This window comes from Passer montanus, unplaced genomic scaffold, assembly GCF_014805655.1.
Source record: "Passer montanus isolate IOZ18808 unplaced genomic scaffold, ASM1480565v1 scaffold81, whole genome shotgun sequence".
In the NCBI taxonomy this organism is placed as follows: Eukaryota; Metazoa; Chordata; class Aves; order Passeriformes; family Passeridae; genus Passer; species Passer montanus.
The window spans coordinates 1,041,547-1,062,282 of record NW_024373368.1 but is presented as its reverse complement, the minus strand read 5'-3'; the positions used below and the strand labels follow the sequence as shown (position 1 = coordinate 1,062,282).

At 50.3% G+C, this 20,736-nt stretch overlaps 1 protein-coding gene across 1 annotated transcript in view; it reads left to right on the top strand.

Moving 5' to 3' along the window:
* The window catches only part of GALNT17 (polypeptide N-acetylgalactosaminyltransferase 17), a 207,028-nt gene that overhangs the window by 179,556 nt on the left and 6,736 nt on the right, over positions 1–20,736 (top strand). Inside the window, exons 7-9 of the mRNA XM_039732914.1 lie at positions 11,647–11,832; positions 14,843–14,980; positions 16,514–16,609. Of these exons, the coding sequence (XP_039588848.1) occupies positions 11,647–11,832; positions 14,843–14,980; positions 16,514–16,609 (420 nt within the window). The remainder of the gene's footprint in view (positions 1–11,646; positions 11,833–14,842; positions 14,981–16,513; positions 16,610–20,736) is intronic.

The window sequence follows — 20,736 nt, the reverse complement described above, 5'->3', positions numbered from 1 at the left end:
TACAGCTGTCAGCTCCAGCTGCAGGCAGGCCTGGAGACCCTTTAGTTTTGGTTACAATGCATTATATACTTTTCTTTGCTGAGCATCTTAATACAGAAGGACCAATCTATACCTTGACTTTTACCTACAGCCTATCATAACTGCTCTCATTACCATATTATGGTCATTACTATCCAGTCACAGGAGTTAGTGTGTTACAGTTTAAGCTAGAAGTTGTTTTTCAGTTTTCTTGCAGTGGGAAATTCTTAGACCTTTTTTCTCCTTGCCACATTGGCATGTTTGTTTGCCTGTGGTATCTTTCTGCTTTTCCTAAGACCTACTTCTGCTTGGTGAAAACATCTTTTTTGGTTGTGGTCAACATATCCTTTGTTCTAAATCATAAAACCTCCTTTCAACTCAAATTAACCTTTGTTTTATTAGTTGTCCAGTAGGACTGGCTCAGCAATTGTCAATTTACACATCTACTGCTCTTCTATATCAAAACTTGCTTCCATCTCTAGTCCACTCTCAGGGTCTGCATTCAGAGATCTTTCTGCCAAGCACAAATATCTGTGAGACTTTCCTGTCAAACTTCCATCCTTCACAGCCCTCCCCAGGCCCTTTCTGGGATCAGCACAAAGCTGCTGCTGTGCTTGGGGGAGGCTGAAACCCTGGGAGAGAGCCTGGGAGTTGTGCTGCTGTGCTCAGGGAGGGCAGGAATTAACATCCAAACGAGGCTTAGAACCAGATCAGGCTGAGTGTTAATGCCATTAATTATAAAAATGGGATTCAGCTCTGGTTTTAATCAGCCTGTGCAGAACAGGAGGAAAAAAAATATTTTTGAATCAGACACATTTTTGCTTCCAGCCTCTCCAAATCTGTCTCTGGGCTGCTCCCTGACTGCGCTGGTGGAAAGGTTGCATTTCTGGCTGCTGTGAGAAAAGGGGCTCAGGAATCAGTGGCCACTCACCCAATTTTTGTCTCCACCAAGGAAATGCTGTGGGTTTTGTTAAACCAAAATCTCACAGTGAGCACAGGCCCTGGCCACTCACCAGGAACATCTGGAGAGGAGAGTCCAGATGGCCACCAAGGTCTTGGAGTGTTCCATGGACAGATCAGCTGTTGTGACCCTGAGAATGCCCCCAAATTTCCCATCAGAACTCCCTCTCAGAGGCTGCTCTGTCCTGCTGGGAGATGTTTCAGGAGCTGCCCACACCTGAAGGAGCTGCTGGTGCCACCAGGATGAGGAGCAGCCATCAGGAGGTCATTTACCCAAGAGAGCCTCTGCTCAGGGCTTTTCCAGGGATTTACAGGAATTTTAACATCCTTTTTGGGAGCTCTGTGACAGTCACTTATCACGGAGTTTGCTGATGGCACTTTCAGAGCCACAGAGATTTCTCAGGCTTTAAACTTCCATACTGTAAACTTTCCTGCTTCAAAGTGTTCATTATTTCCAAGGACATGATGGCTCCACTGGAGAGGGGATTTTAACTCTGCCAGGGAAAACAAGCAGATGGTGGAGAGAGTGGCAGAACTGTGGCAGAGCTCCTGCTCTCAACCATCTGCTTTGGAGCGTGGCTGGCCATTTCCATCCTGCAGCTGGGCAGTGGCAGGAGCAGCCCATGGACCTGGATCTGCCCTGCAGAAATGGGCACATCCTGGTGCCCCTCCCTCACAAGGGGTCCCAAATCCTGCTGGCCCTGCCTGGCATCACTGCAGGGACAGCTGGTGGCACTGCAGTGTCCCAGGGGCTTGGCAAGACACAAAGGCAGGTTGGGTGCTGGCTCCCTCTGACTCTGCTGGGCACCAGCTCTGGGCATTGCCTCCTGTCTGACCCACGGGAGCTGAATGGGATTCACAGTGCCCAGGGCTCTGTCACTGCAAGGAGCTGGAGCTGCTGGAGCAGCCCAGAGGAGGCTCCAGGATGAGCAGAGGGATGGAGCAGCTCTGCTGGGAGGAAAGGCTGGCACAGCTGGGAATGCTCACCTGGAGGAGAGAAGGCTCTGGGATGAACTTGTTGCAACCTTCCAGGGCCTGAAGGGGCTCCAGGAGAGCTGGAGAGGGACTGGGGACAAGGCATGGAGGGACAGGACACAGGGAATGGCTCCCACTGCCAGAGGGCAGGGATGGATGGGAGACTGGGAATGAGGAATTGTTCCCTGGGAGGGTGGGCAGGCCCTGGCACAGGGTGCCCAGAGCAGCTGGGGCTGCCCCTGGATCCCTGGCAGTGCCCAAGGCCAGGCTGGATGGGGCTGGGAGCAGCCTGGGACAGTGGGAGGTGTCCCTGCCATGGCAGGGGAGTAGGACAAGCTTAGGAAACATCCTAGGTGTGGCTTTGAGCACAACTAAGGAGTAAAGTACCTCACCTGTGTCCCTGCATGTCCCCGTGTGTCCCTGCTCAGTCACATCACCCAGTCCCCACACCCAAACCCTGCCTCTGTCCCTCCCTCTGCATTTTCCTGCTCTAAACTCAGGAGCTGCTCTTTTGACAAATTCCTTGAGCAGTTTCCCAGCAGCATGGGCAGAGTCACAGCCAATCCATGCAGGAACATCCATGGTGGAGCTGTGCTCCCTCCCAGCACCTCCCCATCAGGAATGGTGGAATATCTGTAATTACAGTCACAGAGCAGTGGGGATGTGCTGGAGTCACAAAGGCTGGGAGCAGCTCCATGGAGCTGGGTGCTGTCAGCTCAGGAGCTGCTCCATCCCTCTGCTGCCTCTCTCTGCATCAATAATTCTGTTCCAGAACCACCTCTCATGGTTCCAGTGCTCCCTGGCACCTTCCCCCTCCTCCTGCCACTCCCCACATGGAATCTGTCAGGCTGAAGAACCAGCTGTAGATCGTTTCCTCCAAAGGCTTTTTGTGCATGAAAAATAGATCAAAATCCTGGAGAGCTATTTATGCTGGTTTATTTTTACAGCTCTGACAGAAATGGTAATAGGAAAATGAGATCAAGATGCTTTTGGTACTTTACTGGCAATAAAATAATAAAAAAAGAGCAACCTCCAAGCAGATCAGGGTCAGATCCTGCAGGTAATTTCTGTGCTGGGAGTGCACAAAGCCCAGCGTGTTCAGCTCCTTCTCAGGGCCTCCAGGTATTGTGGATGCTGGTTTTGAGGCACTTGTCTTTTATGAGTCTGTAATAATCTTTGCATTATGCTATTACAACATAATCAGGTCCTTGTCATGCTGCCAAGGCTGAGCAGATAACATCAGAGCACTGAGGAATTTCAGCTCTAAACTCATTAGGAAGACCCAGATTTGTTCCACGATAGCTGCAAACCTCTCTGGAGCTCTGTGCTCTGCAGGGATGTGCTCTCAGCCAGATGGGGGCTCAGGAGGCACATTTGGGCTCCAGCAGAGCCTGGCAGTTCAGCTGGGAGAGCTGGGATTTGAAAAGACTCTGCTCCTCTTTTTTAAACAATTAACTCCTGGGAGCACTGAAATGCCAAAGCTGCCGTGGCTGTGGGTGCTGTAGTGCAGAAATTCAGGTGTCACTCCTGGTGCCCAGGGAGGTGAAATGCAGCTTTCCAGCAGTTTTCCTAAGCAAGGGGATGTGGGCATTTGTCATTCCAGAGGATCCTCCCCATGCTGGGCTTTGGGATTGCCATCTCTGAAATGCAGCTTCCACCAAGCTTCTGATGGATCCTATCTGATGGATCTACCAAATTCCTTTTGGTCACTAGCAAACAGCACACAAGGACCTGAACTGGGCCTGAGGTCTCCAAGAACAAAGGTTGGTGGACAAGCTGGAGGCTTTTAAAGCTCAACCTCTGCTTTTACTGATCAAAGACTTGCAATAAAGTTCTACCAGAGGAGCTGAATTGGGAGAGCTGAGCAGCACAGGCACACTGCCAAGAGTGGAGGGATAACCCTTAAGGAATCCTGACAGGCAATGAAAGGGTGCTGGGCTTTTGGATCTCTGAAATGCAGCTTCTGATGGATCCTACCAGGTGATGAGGTCAGATCAGTCCCTTTTGCAGCCAGCACTGGTGGCTGGTTAGAGCAGGTTGGGTTGCATTTGTTGGAGAAGCACAGCACAGATTTTTCCTTGGAAAAGCCTGCAGGGTGAGCAAACTCCACTGCAGTGGGTGGGAATGCTTCTCCTGGAGAATCCCCGTTCTGCAGGGATGGGAATCCTGCTTTATTCTGACCTCTCAGTGTGTCAGATGTTCAGCTGTTCATGTGGCTCAAGGATGAAAAGTGGTTATTACCCATTTTTGCTGCAGGTTAGGAGTTGTGGAGTGCCTCTGATTCCACTCTCCTTTGGCATTTTTAGTGCCATTGCAAAAGGAATTAATTTAGGAAAGGTTGGGCACTGGGACACTGGACAATTTGGACATTTCTGTTATTGGTCTGGCACAAGATAGACAGGAACCTGTCCAAAGTGAATCATCCATGAGGATAAAACAGGAGAAAAAAACGTGTTCTAACCTTGTCCTCCAACTTCCATTCTCTGCTGGAATGGATGTGGGCTGGAATGGGCAGGTCCATTTGGAAATCCCATTTTAGGGAGATGGCCCATGGATATGGGTATGACCTGCTTGCTTCTGATCCTCCCTGAAAGGTTTTCTGTGGTCTCAGGACAGAGGAAAGAAATCCACAGGTGCAGCAGTGAAATTCCTTTTCCTGTTCCACCTGCAGAATGTGGAGTCTCCTCAAGTTCTCCCTGCAGGTGTCCAGGATAATTCCTCAGTTGTTCAGGGTGGAGCTGGGCAGGGATTTCCAGCAGGATGCTCAGCTGGGTCTGTCCAGGGCTGCTGCCTCTGCCAGGGATGTGTGCTTGGAAATGCTTCAGCTTCCCCTGGCTCTGGTGTGGGGCTGGGTGTGACCTTGCTGAGCCTCAGAGGTGGCAGAAACCAACCCCACGCCCCCAGGCATGATGTGATCTGTGAAAATCCACATTTTCCTTTTCCTGGAGTGTTCATCCACCTGCAGAGATCAAGAGTTCCAGAGCTCCCAAAGGCTCAAGAGTTCCAGAGCTCCCAAAGGCTCAAGAGATCAAGAGTTCCCAAAGGCTCAAGAGATCAAGAGTTCCAGAGCCCCCAAAGGAGCTGATTTCCCTCCCCTTGCTCCCCTCTGGTTGTGGTTTCCCAGCTCCCCCTCATGTGATCCCACTGCTGAACTCTGCTGGGGTGGTGGCAGGAGCCAGAGGCACTCCCAGAGCCTGGAGGAGCACTCCAGGGTTGATTTGGGATCCAACACCCATCTCTGTGTAAATATATCCATGAAAAATGCCAAATGCCAGCCAGCCTGCTGGGGGTGAGGGCTGTGCAGTGGGATTGTCAGCCACCAGCTGGTGATGGGAGGTGTTTCTCTCCCAAAGCTGGGGCTGAGCAGGCTGGCTGGGATAGGGGTGTCCCACTGCTGCATTCCACAAGCCTTGTGCCAGGGAAACAAAGGCAGCACAGAGGTTTGGGGAGCAGCTTCTCCATCCCATTCCTGGCAGCAGGAGCTTGGCTTGGGGACCTCCTCCCCTGGTGTCCTGTGGGGACGTGGATGGGGCATGGCCCAGGTGGGAACAGGAGGGATGGGAATGCTGGGAATGGGGCTGTGTATGTTGTTTGTTCCCACAAAAGCAATAATTTGGAGAGATAAAGTCTCTCAGAACTTTATAGGAGAAATTATTCTTTCTTTGCCTTTTCTGCTGTTTCTCAGTTTGATTATTTAGCCCTTTGTGCTGGTACATTCTGAATTATTCCAGCTGCCCTGTAATTGTGTTTTCCTCTTAACTTTGGAAGTTACTTTTCAAAGGAGAGAGGGGAGCAAAGATAAGGCAAAGCTGCTAAATAGGAAATCTATGGCTAATGAAGGCAGGGGGTTGCTAATCACCTTAGAAATGAAGTTATTAGCTGAAAAGCCTGGAGTGGGTGGCATGAAAGTTAGGGAAGGGTTTTCCCCCATTTCCTTCTGTCACAATGCATTGAGAGATTCAAACTTTCCCTTGCAGACATGTCCTGACACCATTAGATGTTGTCTCTTTGCATTAACTGCAGAGCTCGAGCTGGTCCAGGGTGGATTTCAGTCTGAATAGTTAAAATTTGGCCAAGCTCTGAGTAAATAAAGGCAGGGTTTCATGGGAGCTGCCAGTGCTCCTCATGGATGCCACACCATGATCCAGCCACACGTGCCAACATCATCCTGAACATGGATGCCAAGAAGAAGAAAGAAGAAGGACAGGGCACGCCCAAATCCCTCCATCTTAGAACCCTCAACCCCCATGTACAGAATTTCAAACCACCTGTACAACATACAAAACCCCCCTGTACAGTGTTCTAAATTTTTTTCCTTCACCCTGTGATTCCTACTACTATGCTACTTAAACTTTTGTGGCCTGTAATTCTTTATATAAGGTTGGCAATTTGCTCTATGAATTAAGGTCGAATTTCCAGGTGTCTTTGGCTTCCTGCCAGGGCTTTGAGGCATCCAGGGCATCCAGAGAGATGCTCTGGGTTCCGACACAGCCAGGGCACCCTGGCCAGGACCCAGGGTGCTCACTGTCCCCACTGTTTTCTGGGCCTCCCCACCTTCACAGCCAGGAATTCCTTCCCCATATCCCATCCAGCCCTGCCCTCTGGCAGTGGAAGCCATTTTCCCTGTGCCCTCTCCAGCTCTCCTGGAGCCTCTTCAGGCACTGGAAGGAACTTTAAGGTCTCTTCTCTAGGTGAGCACCCCCAGCTCTGCCAGAGCACTGGAAAAGCAGATTTCCCCTGGCAGCTGGCACAGGAGCTGCTGGTGCTGCCGGGAGCTCCCCGTGCCCAGGGGACCCCGTGGCCTGGGCTCTGCTGAGGTACCACTGCTGAGCCTGCCCTGCTGGGCTGAGGGCCCAGCGGTGTCACCACCCAGCGGTGTCACAGACTCTCACAGCTCTGTCTGTGCTGCCACAGGGTGACAGGGAACCAAAGCTGGCTCATCCCATCCCTGGAGCACAGCAGGCCTCAAGGACGCCTCGTGGTAACCAAGGTTTGCCTCCCACAGGAATCTGGAGAAGGCCTCTGAGTCCAACCATTCCCCAGCACTGCCAAGGCCACCCCTGAGCCTGTCCCCAGGTGCCACATCCCTGTGGGTTTTGAGCATTTTCAAGGGCACTGACTTCAGGGATGGTGATTCCACCACGGCCCTGGGCAGCCTGCATTGACAACCCTTGCAGGGAAGGAATTTTCCCAATGTCCACCCTCAGCCTCCCCTGGCACAAGATGAAACCTTCCCTTCTTGTCCTGTCACTTGTCATCTGGGAGAAGAGACTGATCCCCACCTGTCTCACAACTTGTCTCAGTTTGAAAAGCCAGGTGTGTGCTAAGGAAGGCAGGAGCCTCCCTTGAAATGGGAAATGTAAACCCCCTCCTTCCGAATTATTATAATTTTCAAATTAAGGGGCTCTCAGGCAAAGATATGAGAGTAGGAATAACAGTTCTTTATTAGGGAAGAAAATGAAAATAAAATAAAAATGCAGTAAAACAGGATAGAACACACAGCCCCAGCCACATCTTGTAACCCAAGACAAAACTCCTTTCAGGTACAAAACAGGAAGGTCGCCCTGAGGCTCCTTCTCTCACGTGACAAAGCTCCTGGGAAGCAGATTTAGCAGTGCAGTGTCAGCTGTGCTTGAACATTTCCCTCCCCAAGACAAGTCACTGCTTTTCCATGCTGAATCCTTAGGACTGTCACATTTTCCTTGGAAAATAATTACAAGTGTATTCCCCAGCAGCTTTCTGCAAAACACATCCAAGATCTCTGGGTGATGGATTAGTTTTCTTTGTTTCTCTGGGATTCCTTCATTAGAGTTTGGTCTTAACTGGTTCTTTACAAATCCCAGCATTTCCCAAGGGTTTGATTCCTCCTGTGTGTGGATTGATGGAGATGTTTTTCACTCACCCTCATTTTCTGATGGGACTGTGTCTATTTTTAGTTCTGTATCACTTCATGGGTGAATGAGTGGCAATTTAATTGCTGTGTGGGAATGGGAATGTCAGACAACAGGGAAAACTGGAGCATTGCTCATCATACTTAACCTGCTGAGATACTGTACCCTGAGCTCTGAGCATGGCTTTGTGTGAGAGGGACAATTTCCAAGGGATGGAGGGACAGGACACAGGGAATGGCTCCCACTGCCAGAGGGCAGGGCTGGATGGGATATTGGGAATTGGGAATTCCACCCTAGAAGGATGGGCAGACCCTGGCACAGGGTGTCCAGAGCAGCTGTGGCTGCCCCTGGATCCCTGGCAGTGCCCAAGACCAGGCTGGACACTGGGGCTTGGAGCAGCTTGGGACAGTGGGAGGTGTCCCTGCCATGGCAGGGGTGGCACTGGGTGGGCTTTGAGGTCCCTTCCTACCTAAACCATTCCAGGATTCTATGATTCCATGAAAAATCTGTGAAAAACACATTCATTCTCCTGTGAAAATGTAAAAAGTTTAATAAAGGACAATGGGAGACAAGTACCACAGAGTGAAGGTTATTATGGCCAGGTGCTCTGTTCTCTTTGGGGATCCCCCTTAAGTGCCTTTTAATTACATCAGCCTGTTCCATATTCCTGGCAGGGGTGGCACTGGGTGGGCTTTGAGGTCCCTTCCTACCTAAACCATTCCAGGATTCTATGATTCCATGAAAAATCTGTGAAAAACACATTCATTCTCCTGTGAAAATGTAAAAAGTTTAATAAAGGACAATGGGAGACAAGTACCACAGAGTGAAGGTTATTATGGCCAGGTGCTCTGTTCTCTTTGGGGATCCCCCTTAAGTGCCTTTTAATTACATCAGCCTGTTCCATATTCCATGTGTTCCATAGACCCTTATGCATAGTAGACTTTTCCCCGAACTAGTTTCCATGTTCTAAGAATTGTTTAGCATGGCTCCTCCTTGGGTTCAGCTTTTAGAGCGTGCACATTCCTCGGTTGTGGTTTTAGTCCTTTTTTATCATCACCTTCAGCTTTGGCCCTGTCCCACACTGCCTTCAGACAGTGCTGATGGTTGGCAGATCTGTACAGGTGTCCTGATCCCGTGTTCATTGGATCTTATCCCATCCCAGCAGGCAGTTTAACACAAGCACACTGATGTCAGCTATTGCACTGCTATGTCTGAGCTTAATTAACAACAGAAATAAAAACTATATCTTCATAACAAAGTTACTTTAACATCACACATATAGAATCCATTTTAACATTTGTGAAAAGCCAATATTGCAATGTGTATCTATAACAAATCCAGTAGCATTCCTTAGCAGGAAGGTGCTGTGTGTGTTAAAGGGCTTTGCTGGGATCAGTGGCTGCTCAGCTGGGACACAAAAGGTTCCCAAGGACCCTCCTGCCCTCCAGGGTGGGTGCCATGGGGTGAAGTCAGGGCTGGCACATCGGGGCAGGTGCCTGCTCTCATGCTGGGGGGTTGGGATGCACTGGGCTCTTCTGGCTGTGTCCTGTGGGCAGCAGGGGGAGGAATTCTGTGCCCTCGAGCCTTGGTAAGGGCTGAGACCTCACTCTGGGCTTGTGGGGCAGGCACAGCTCCATAGCCAGGGGGGATTCACTGCAGCTCCCTGTGCAGCTCTTCCCCTGCATTTTGGGTGCAGGAGGGGCAGAAATTCCTTGTGGGACCACGTGGGAACAAACAACTCCTGATCCTGGGACAGAGCTTCCAATGTGACTTGGCCATTCCTGGGGCACGGCTCTCTTTGCTCCTGTTGTTCCCAGCAGAAATATTTATAAATACTTTATAAAAACAGGTGTTTTAAAAATTTATAATGACAGTTCAGGCTCTGTTTAGGAGGTAGATGTATGATCTTTCCTTGGATAATTCCTGAATTAAGTTTGTATTGATGTCTCTGGGCCAGGCTGTGGATGTGCCCCCAGGCAGTGCCCTTTGCTCAGTGCCAGCTCTCTGCCTCACCCAGGTTATTCCAGTGTGAGGATTTCCAGGTGGTTTGTATAGATATTCCTGATATGGAAGGATGCTGACATTAATTATTTAACTGAAGCTCAGAAGGGTAGCAGAGCAATGGTGTGACTTGGGGCGGGCTGCTGGAAAATCACATTAATTATTATTTTAGTAGTTTCAAAAGAATTATTCTGATTTTAAATCAGGACAAAACCTAACAAATCCCAAAAAGTACAAAACCGGGAGATGCTGGGGATCACTCTGGACTGGAAGATTTATTCAGTGTAGTGGTTGAGCCCAGCAGCCTTGGGAGCACCTAAGGGCAGAGCTCGTTCCTCTATTTCACCAAGATGCTGAGAAATTAAAGAACTGAGCAGGCAAGAAACACAGGCAGTTTCTGCCTTAGGAATATTCCTTTAAAAATACATCTGTTTTTCTGTGGGGTTGCCTGGTTCAGCTCTGATTTGCTTTGCCTGTGGCCTGTGCAAACCTTGAGTGGACCTTGTTGAGCTGGCTGGGGTGGGAGGAGGAGGGAAGGGCCAGGGAGGGACAGGCAGGACCCTGCCTGAGATCAGGCTCTGAATCCACTCGGGGGCATGAAATTGTCTTTTAAGTGTTCTGAAAGGTCAAATGACAGAGCAGGAGTACAATGGGATTTTGTGCACGTTTGTGCAGCAGCTGATACAAATACAACAGGCCCAGGTGTTTTGTTGTGCAGCAGTCCAGGAGGGAGCAGCAGGAGGAGCAGAGGTGTCCCGAGGGAAGTGTCCCCTCGCTGTGCCACCCCCCTCTGCTGTCCCCTGGGCTTGTGCCCACTCTGGAGAGGCCAAAGCCACCCCTGGGAGGTGACACCGGGCACTGCTCCAGGCTGGGGACTCCTGGTGCTGCTGGAAGGGGAATCCTGCAGGCTCCATGAAAATTAGGGCCCACAGGTGGGAGGAAAGGTGGTGAGCCTGGAAGGGATCCCAGAAATGCTGGGTGTTCCAATAATTGTGCAGAATGATCCTGCAGAGCAGCCTGCTTGGAGTGTGGCTTTGGAGTGATTGCCCAGGGCCTGGAGTCCTGTCTGGAAGGTAAATAACTTCTTGCTGGTGACAAACAGGCAGGGAAGAAGGCAGGTATGGCAAGTCTTCCTGCAAATCCCCTGTGCGGGAGATCAAAAGAGGATCTTACAAGATTTTATTAACTTGTAAACTGTGATTTAAGGGAATTAGAAGCAGCACATGAAAGAACAATAATGAACAAACATTTTCAAGTGGGAGAAATCTGTCCCTGCCATATGTTTCACTGACTCATCCCTTCTGCAGGAGGGAATCTTGGAATTGTTTGAGCTGTCCCAGTCACTAATGGTTTTGATTTGGGGGAAACACAGCACTGGATCCTTCACTGGGTGAGGAGGAGACCTGATCCCTCTAAAGCTTTGGGCACAGGTGGTTTGGCTTGGAAATACAGAAAATATAGAAATAGAGATGCTTTCCCAGGGAGCTGCAGGAGGGTTCTGGCTCTGCCCAGCACCACTCCAGGGGCTGGGAGAGGGGAGCTGCCTCCAGGACTGAGGGAATTTGGGCATCTTAAAAAGAGGCTTCAATCCAAGGGTGGTTTAGGTTGGAAGGGACATGAAGATCCTGCAGTTCTAACCCCACAAATGCCCCCTGTGTGTCAGTGCTGGGCAGAGGCCAGCCCTGGCCGTGGGCTCTGCTGCCAGGATGAGACCCGGGATCGCGGGATAACGGGAGCGCTCAGGATCCTTTCTGCCCTGCCCCGGGTGCTGCCCGTGCTGAGAGCTGTGGCTGTGTTGCAGGTGTGGCTGTGTGGGGGCAGCATGGAGGTGCTGCCCTGCTCCAGGGTGGCCCACATCGAGCGCAAGAAGAAGCCCTACAACAACAACATCGGCTTCTACACCAAGCGCAACGCGCTGCGCGTGGCCGAGGTCTGGATGGACGACTACAAGTGGCACGTCTACATCGCCTGGAACCTGCCCCTGGAGGTACAGCCTGCCCTCGAGGGCACCTGGTGCTAAAAACCTGAATTCTGGAGCAGTTCCTGTCCCTAAGCTCAGCCCTAACCCCCCGGGTGTCAGCCCCAGCAGAGCCCCCTCGGCTTTGAGGGAGAGGCTCCAGGAGCTGCAGGCTGTGCAGGGATTCCTGCTCTTCCCACAGCCTTTCCCGTGTGGTTCTAAGAATTAAACCTGGACTGTGGTGTTTGTCTTCCCCCTGAGTGTTTACCCAGCGTGAGGGGATGTCCTGACACAGCTCTGCAGGCGGAGTGAGTCTGCAGACAGATTATTGATGGCAGTCAGCACTGTTAGTGCCTCAGGTTTATTCCTGTGTCACTTCCAGCCCAGCTCAGGTTCCCAGCTCGTGGACACAGATCCCTCCCAGAGCTCCCCAGGGGCTGGGGCTGTTTGTTTTCCCAGTGCTGGAAAGTTTAAAGGTAAAGGATTGAAGGCTGGTGGCTCACAGAAGGGATTCCCTTTCCCTTAAACCTTCTCCTTTAAGAGCTTTGGTGGTTCCTTTGATTTCTGCCCAGAAATGATGAGGTTTTCTTGGATCTGACACATTAATTTTGGTGTAAATCCTGCCACCTCCCAGCTTGGTGAATCTTTGGAAAACCACACGGGGTGCCACAGGTACTGCCCAGAAATGATGAGGTTTTCTTGGATCTGACACATTAATTTTGGTGTAAATCCTGCCACCTCACAGCTTGGTTGGAAAAACCACAAGGTGCCACCAGGTGAGCATGTCCAGGGACACCTCCTGCACAGGGATCACTCCCTGCACTTCTGGGAGAGCTCCACAGGCTCCAGGAGGGATTTCTGCAGCTCCAAGGCTGCTGCTGGGGCTCTGCCTCCCTGCAGGCTGTGTCTGATCTTGGAAGCCAAGAGCATCTCCTGGTTCCTGGCTGCAAACCCTGCCTGGAGCAGCCCTGGCAGGATCAATGCCCATTCCTGCACTGGCACTGCCAGGGAGGAGCAGGGAGGTGGGCATGGGGAGGCAGCGATGCCCCTGGGTCATGGGTGAACGAGCACTGGGGGCTGCCCACTTTCCCTGGGAGGTCAGACTGGTGCCACAAGTGTCCAGGCCCACCTGGGGGCTAAAAATGAGCACAAAATATTCCTGCTTGGCCAAGGCTTAAAGAGCTGCTGAGCCCTGGAGCTGCTGAGGGAGCACCCCCAGCTGGTGTCTGCTGCAGGCCCTTGGGAAAACAGGAAAGCACAAAAACCTGAGCTGCTGCTGCTGCAGCTTGCTGAGCACAGGTTACATCTGGGGAGTGCTGGAATTTGGGCCACGGCAGCCACAGCTTTGTGCTGCACTGGGGAACAGCCTGGGAAGGGCCAGGAGCTGCAGCTTTGTGGTCCTGGGGGTGGGGAATACAGGAATAGAGATGGAAAGGAAAGCTGCCTTCCCAGGGAGCTGCAGGAGGGCTCTGGCTCTGACAGGCACCACTCCAGGGGCTGGGAGAGGGGGAGCTGCCTCCAGGACTGAGGGAATTTGGGCATCTTAAAAAGAGGCTTCAAGATCCAAATGCTCAGGACCAGATTGGGAGCATTGCAGAAAGGATTAAAATCCATCCTGTGCAGCTTGGAAAAGGCAGCATCACATGGATCAGCAGTGGGGGTGGGAACAGACCCGGGTGACCCAAAATCAACTTGAGATTTCTATGTAGGTCGTCCCAATAGGTCTGGGTTCCCCAAAATCCATTGGAGATTTTTATACTGGTCTCTTCCCAATCAAATTAAGATTTAATTTGAGGGAAGCCTTGTTGTGTGGGGCAGGATTTATGGCTGTGCACTGGATTATTTTGTGATGCCAAGGCAAAGCCCTGTCCTGCCCATCCCAGGTGCTGCCTGCCTGCTCTGAGCCCCACCTCACCCACTCAGATCTCTGCCTGTCCTGCCTCTCTCCACTGAATCATCTTTATTTTTACCTCTCAGCTACCAGGGGCACATGGAAACGGTGTCTCTTCTAAAGCAGAGTGAATAATTCATTAGGAGATCATTACAAGCATTGTAATGGAAAATTGCTTTCCCAGTTGTGTTTAATGATCTCTGGGAAAGACAAGAGCAGGAGCTGGAGCGGGTGGGGGCCCAGGCAGTGCAGGAAGAAGGAGCTGCTGTGTGCCTGCCTTTGGCTCCCCTGCTGCATTAGCCCCCAGATCCCAGGGTGGAGCAAAGGGGGCAGCTCCAGCCCTGCTCCCAGCTCCTGCTGGGTCATTGCCCAGCGCCAGCTGTGGCTGCAGAGCAGTGGGGTTCTGCTGTGTCTCCAGGGAGACCATTCCACCCTGGAATTGCCCAAATTGCCAAGAGCTTTTGCTGAGCTTCAGCCTCAGCTTTTCTTCTCATGCAATTTTTATCCTTTATTCTCAGCTGTCTGCCTCTGCGACATTTGAATCTTGAACCTTTCTATCTTTCCTTCATTCTTTTCCCATTTATTTTACACCTTTTACCCCGCCCTTCCTCTGGGTTGTGTCTCAGTGGGGTCAGGGAAGGGTTTGGTGCTCAGTGCCCAGCCAGGGTTTGCATTTCCATCTTTTAAATCCTGATATCCACTTGCTGCTGAACCTGTGCCTCAGAACCCAAACAGGAGGAGAAATATTTTAAAAATACCTTGTTTAAAAATACAGATCAGTCTTTGTCAGATGGATCCAAACCCAGGAGAAGACTCCCCAGTTTCTGTGCATTTCCCAACCTTCCTCCAAACCTTTTCTTCTCCCTGTGGTTCCTCTTTTTTATATTATCCCTGAGGACCAAAGCCTGTCCAGCTTTGGTCATGCGAGGGGGGCCTCAAAACCCAGCAGAGAACCCCCAACAGTTGGTGTCCCCCTCTGGAAGCCACATCTTCCTTCTGATGGTTTCCCCCCAACACACATCCCAATTCCTGGAATTACTCAACCACCCCAGGCAGTTTGAAAAGGATCTCAAAGCTCAGGGAAATACTTTCATTGTACCTTTTTTTGGAAGTGTGACCATTCAATGATGTCCTGTTGTTACTTTTCAGAATCCAGGGATTGACATTGGGGATGTTTCTGAGAGGAAAGCCTTGAGGAAGAGCCTGAAGTGTAAAAATTTCCAGTGGTACCTGGACCATGTTTATCCAGAAATGAGGAGATACAACAACACCATTGCTTATGGAGAGGTAATTTAGTCCCTTAGCTCAGCCTGCTAATATTTACAGTCCCTGATGAGAAACAGCCTCAAAGGAGAGGAGTCTGAATCAAAACTGACTTTTTCTGTGTAATTATCTAAATTTGCATAAATCTGCTCCCAGTTTCTTCTAAAAACCAGTTTGGGAATTTGTTGGTGATCTTGAAGACTGTATAAAGTAAAAGATGTTAATACATAATTTAGTGAATTGACAGAAATTATCCATATTTCCCATTGACTCCATGGATTTGTATTTGTATTTTTAATACACTGGCATCTTCTAAAACCCTTGAACTTGAACACAGCCTAATTCCTGACAAGGTCTCTGGAGGATTCAGTGCCTTGTCACAACAGCTTAAGGACAAGATAAAATAAGGGGACTTAATTCAATCTCTGCTGGCTTTGAAACCATTCTGGGAATATAGAAAGAGTCATTTATGGGAACTAATAACAAATCCTCTGCTGCAATGGAATTGATGGAGTAGTGGCACTTGCAGAAGGCTCCTCGAAGCCTGGGCACCCCGGATGGGTTATTCATTTTTATTCATTTTAGGAAAGATTTGTTACCAAAGTTATTTAAGTCCTTCAAGCTAAAACCTCCCAAAAAATTAAATATTGATAGAAAATGAAATTTCAGAATAGTTTGGGTTGGAAAAAAAGCCCAGTTGGAGCAAGGATGTGAAGATTCCAAGGTGATCCTTGTTTGAGTTGGGCTTTTTTCCCTGCCTTGTTGAGAACTCTTGAGATTTCACTGAAATCTGAGGGGTCCTGCATTGATTTCTGGCAGCCTAAACCTGGGTTTGTCCCCACCACCCATGACCAACACAGAGCCAGCTGTGGCCAGAGACCCTGCTCCTTGGAATGGGGATTATTATGCAAAACCAGCCATCATTAGCCTTGGATTTAAAAAAAAATATAGTACTCTGTAAATTTTCCTTGCTTGATTATTCCTGGTGATACAGCAGTGAGAGCTAGAGAGGGTGCAGAGGGCTGAGCATCCATTTCCTGCTTCTCTCTGATAAGAGAGGGCCTTAACTCTGCCCCTTTTGTGCCTTAACTCTGCCATTGTTGTGTGCCTTAAATCTGCCCTTTTTTGCCATAATTCTGCCATTTTTATGCCTTAACTCTGGCCCTTCTGTGCCATAACTCTGCCCTTTTTCTGCCATAATTCTGCCATATTTTGTGCCATAACTCTGCCCTTTTTCTGCCATAACTCTACTCTTTTTCTGCCATAATTCTGCTAATTTTTGTGCCTTATCTCTGCCATTTTACTGCCATACTCTGCCCCTTTTGTGCCATAACTTTTCCCCTTTTTGTGCCATAATTCTGCCATTTTTGTGCCTTATTGCTGCCATTTTTTCTGCCATAATTCTTCCATTTTTTCCCCTATCTCTGCCCTTCCTCTGCCATAATTCTGCTAATTTTTGTGCCACAACTCTGCTCTTTTCTCACCATAATGATGCCATTTTTGTGCCTTATCTCTGCCCCTTTTGTCCCTTAACTCTGCCCCTTTTTCCCGTCCCAGCTGCGGAACAACAAGGCCAAGGACGTGTGCCTGGACCAGGGCCCGCAGGAGAACCACACAGCAATACTGTACCCGTGCCATGGCTGGGGCCCACAGGTGAGGCTGGCACTGCCACGGCCAGGTGGCACCCCAGGGGACAGGCTGGGGCTGTGGCCTTTGCTCTCCAGTGTTAAAAACACCTCGGGTGTCACAGGGGTTTTCCCAGCTGCTCCTGCAGTGTATCCCCATCATCCTTCCCATAATCCCATTTTCCTGCAAGGAAAAGCCTTGAAAGAAATTGGAAACCTTTGTAAATTGAAAATGTTGGAAGGTTGAGATTTTTGCAGTTTGAAACAAAAAACATATTGAAATTTGTGGTTTAAAATAAAATCTTCCAGACAAAGGCAGGCAAATAGCAATAATCATGGACACAGTCTGAGAGTTTCCTTCCCAAGGCCAGCTTGGATGGGAGTCGGATGGTTGGATGATCTTTAAGGTCCCTTCCAACCCAGCCCATTGTGGGATTACTTCTCTTCCACCAGCAGAATAAACCCAGACTAATGGGGTAAAGAAAACAATTAGTGCTCTGGTAATGAGCCATTTCAGCTTGGCTGGAATTTGTTTTCCAGCACTCCTTTTGCCTCTCCAAAAGTTTTGGAGCATCTGGGGCCCAGCAGGCTCGAGGAGATTCATTTTCAGTTGCAAAATGTACAGTTCAAGGAATGGAAAACATAAAAATCCTGTTCTCAGTCCACATTCCCTGGACTAAGGGATCCCAGAGCTCACCTGAGCCTGAGCTGGGAGCTGGAGGAGCTGGGAACCAGCTGTGGGGTGGAGGAGATCCCACTTTGGCTTACCCTGGCCTTAAACAAAGATCAGTCCCTGGGGCTGGTGGAGGCCCTGCTAAACAGAGCCTGCTCTTGCTCAAAAACCCCATTTTCCTCTTAAATGGCACCAACTGCCTTTTGCACTTTGTGGCTGCAAATCTGAGCCTCTAAGTGCATTATTGTGTGAGAAACTGGATTGGGCTGCCAGTTGCTGCTGACCCTGGGCTGTAGGGTGAATGGCTGAGAGCAGGGTATTTCTTTTTCCCTTGGTGTTATTTGGATTAAGTTTAACAATGTTTTCTCTCCCTGCTTGAAGTTCTGAAGTCAAATTTTGCTGGCTGCCTGGAACTTGCCCATTTCATCCTTCCTGGTCTTCCCTCTCCCCAGTGTCCCTTCCCTCTTCAGCTGAGAGCCAGTTCTTGGCAGTTCCTTTGTTTCTGATACATCCAATTAATGAAACTCCTGGAAAATGCTGGTTTTAAGCAGCTATCAGCAAGTGCAGAAGCTTTGAAATAGCCTTTGTGGCACCATGAAGGAAATTGGACATTCCCTACAACTGTTTAATTAATGGGCTGCAGGTTGTAATTTATGGCTGGGAATTGAATTAGAAGTAATGGAAACACTGGCTTATATGTATATATATATATGTTTAATTTTTATTTATTTGTATGTGTATGAAACACCACAAAGAGCTGTTGAGCTCATCCCAAACCACACGTGGTGTCCTAAAATCCCCCCTTCTCTCCCTGATCCGGGGGGCCATCCCAGACATTGTGACACCCCAGACATTCCTTATTTCAGAATCCAGAAATGGTTTCACTGCCAGCCCTGGCAGCAGTGACAGAGGGGCAGGTGTGGGGTCCCTGCTGGCACTGGCACATCCCAAGGACAGGGGGGCTGTGCCTCCTGCTCCTGCCACACCAGGGTGCTGGGATCTTCTTGGAAACCCTCCCTGTTCCTAAATCCAGTCCCAGCCCACCCCTCTGGCTGTGGATCCCCAGCCCAGCTGGGAGAGAGGGAATGTTGGGTCTGCCAGCAGGGATTTGGACCATTTTGGACACTTTGTGTCCCACCCCCAATTTCTGCTCTCTCCTGTGGCTGCCCATGGATTTAAGCTCAGCCTGGATGCAGTTCAGGGTGGTGGCTCTGAATGGAGGTGAGATCTTGCCTTTACTCACTCATCCCTCACTGAGTAAAATTTTGGGGAATTTTCTCTTATTTTCCCTTCAGCTTTCTGTTCTCTCTGCTTCCATTCACTTCCAGGTCAAATCATTATGAGATTCCATCATCATCCTTTTATCCTGTAATTATATTGAGGCTGCTGATGGATTTTTTTCCTGCTTGATGGCTTCATCTTTGAGACAATCCCTCATGGAAGCACCTTGCTGTAATGATGTATTACACTAATAATGCAGCCATAGCTCATTGCAGTGACACAGCTATGGTGATATATTAAGGTGATAGAAAGCACTATAATGCTATAAAACTTAAGATAATGTTCACCCAGCAGAGCATTTCATTTAATTATAGGATAAAATATGTTTTGCCCATTTAAGCAGCAGAAGTTGAGGACAAAGCCATCAATACTGAGCTCATGGGGGACACGGCAGGAGCAGGGGTGACGAAACAGCACCCTTTAATCAGATTAAATTGTGGTAAAAGGCAAATCCTGAACATTTTACTGATGGCTGCTAATTGATGTTCTGCTCAGAGCAGAAGGGAAGCTAAACAACCCGAAATTATTTTCCAATAGAGTCAATGAAGGTCATCAAGGCTTTTATTTCCCAGGTGCTGGGATGTCTAATTAACTTTCTGCCATCCCTGAGATGCAGCCAGCCAGAAATCACAACCACAGGAGATGGATTGGAGGTGCAGCTTTACCAGGGGGGATCAGCCCCAGCCCTGGGGCAGCTGAGGGAGCTGGGAAGGGGCTCAGCCTGGAGCAAAGGAGGCTCAGGGGGCCCTTGTGGCTCTGCACAGCTCCTGCCAGGAGGGGACAGCCGGGGGGTCGGGCTGTGCTCCAGGGAACAGGGACAGGAGGAGAGGGAACGGCCCCAGGCCGGGCCAGGGGAGCCTTAGGCTGCATTTTGGGGGAATTCCTTCCTGGAAAGGGTGGCCAGGCATTGGAATTAGAGTGCCCATCCCTAGAGATGCCCAGGGAAGGGCTGGAGGTGGCACTCAGTACTCTGGGCTGGGCACAAGGTGGGGCTGAGGCACAGAAGGGACTCGATGGCCTTGGAGGGATTTTCCAGCCCCAGTGATCCTGGGATTGCCTCCAGGGACAGCTGAAGGTGGGAATGTGGCCGGGTGCAGTTTCCTGGACGAGGTTTTGTGGAAGGCTGTTCCGGGGGCTGGGGCTGTCAGTCACTGCTGGGGATGTGGCTTTGGGCCACTCAAACTGGTGAAGGGGTTAAAGACCTCATCACTTTGAGCCACTTTGAAATGCCTGGCTTGGGAATAGTTTTAAACTATTTTCCTGTGGTCCTTTATCTTGGTTTTTCCCTTGTTTCTTGTCCTGTCCCAGGCTGGGTTGGGGCCGGTGGCTCGCTCTGGAGAGGAGCAAAATAACAAAAGAGGGATTAGGGAATTAACCTGTCCTGTGAGGAGAGACTAGGAGGAGCTGGGGGTGCCTCATCTGGAGAGGAGAACACTCTGGGGAGAGCTCAGAGCCCCTTGCAGGGCCTAAAGGGGCTCCAGGAGAGCTGGAGAGGGACAGGGGACACAGGATGGAGGGACAGGACACAGGGAATGGCTCCCGCTGTCAGAGGGCAGGGATGGATGGGATATTGGGAATTAGGAATTGTTCCCTGGCAGGGTGGGCAGGCCCTGGCACAGGGTGCCCAGAGCAGCTGGGGCTGCCCCTGGATCCCTGGCAGTGCCCAAGGCCAGCCTGGATGGGGCTTGGAGCAGCCTGGGACAGTGGAAGGGAGTGCAAGGAGAGGATCCTTAAAGCCCCTTTTCCTCCTAAACCATTCTGTGATTCTCTACAGCCATCCCAGGAGAAGAAAATCCCATTAATGTTGTGGGAGCATGGCAGGACTTGCACACAGGAGTTAGATGGGATTTTTGGGGGATAATCCCCCCAGGTTTGCCTTGGGGGTTGCAGTGGCTGTTGCTGAGGCTGTGCTGTGTGGGTGAGTGGCTCAGGCCTGGGCTGCCTTTCCCCCTGTTCCCAGCACAGATCTCACCTGTGCCAGGTGCATTTCCTGCCTCAATCCCTGCTGTGTTCCAGCCCTGCCCGCTCCCTTCCCAGGGCAGGGTGGCATTTCTGCTCCACTTGCTGTTCCCAGCACACTGGGCAGTGCCATGGCAGGGCAGGGTCCTGGTGCCCCGGGGCATGGGCCAGCTCTGTGGGGACAGGCTGCCAAAGGCCATCTGAAAGGGGAGAGCCTGGCAGGCTCCTTCCCAAGGGGATGG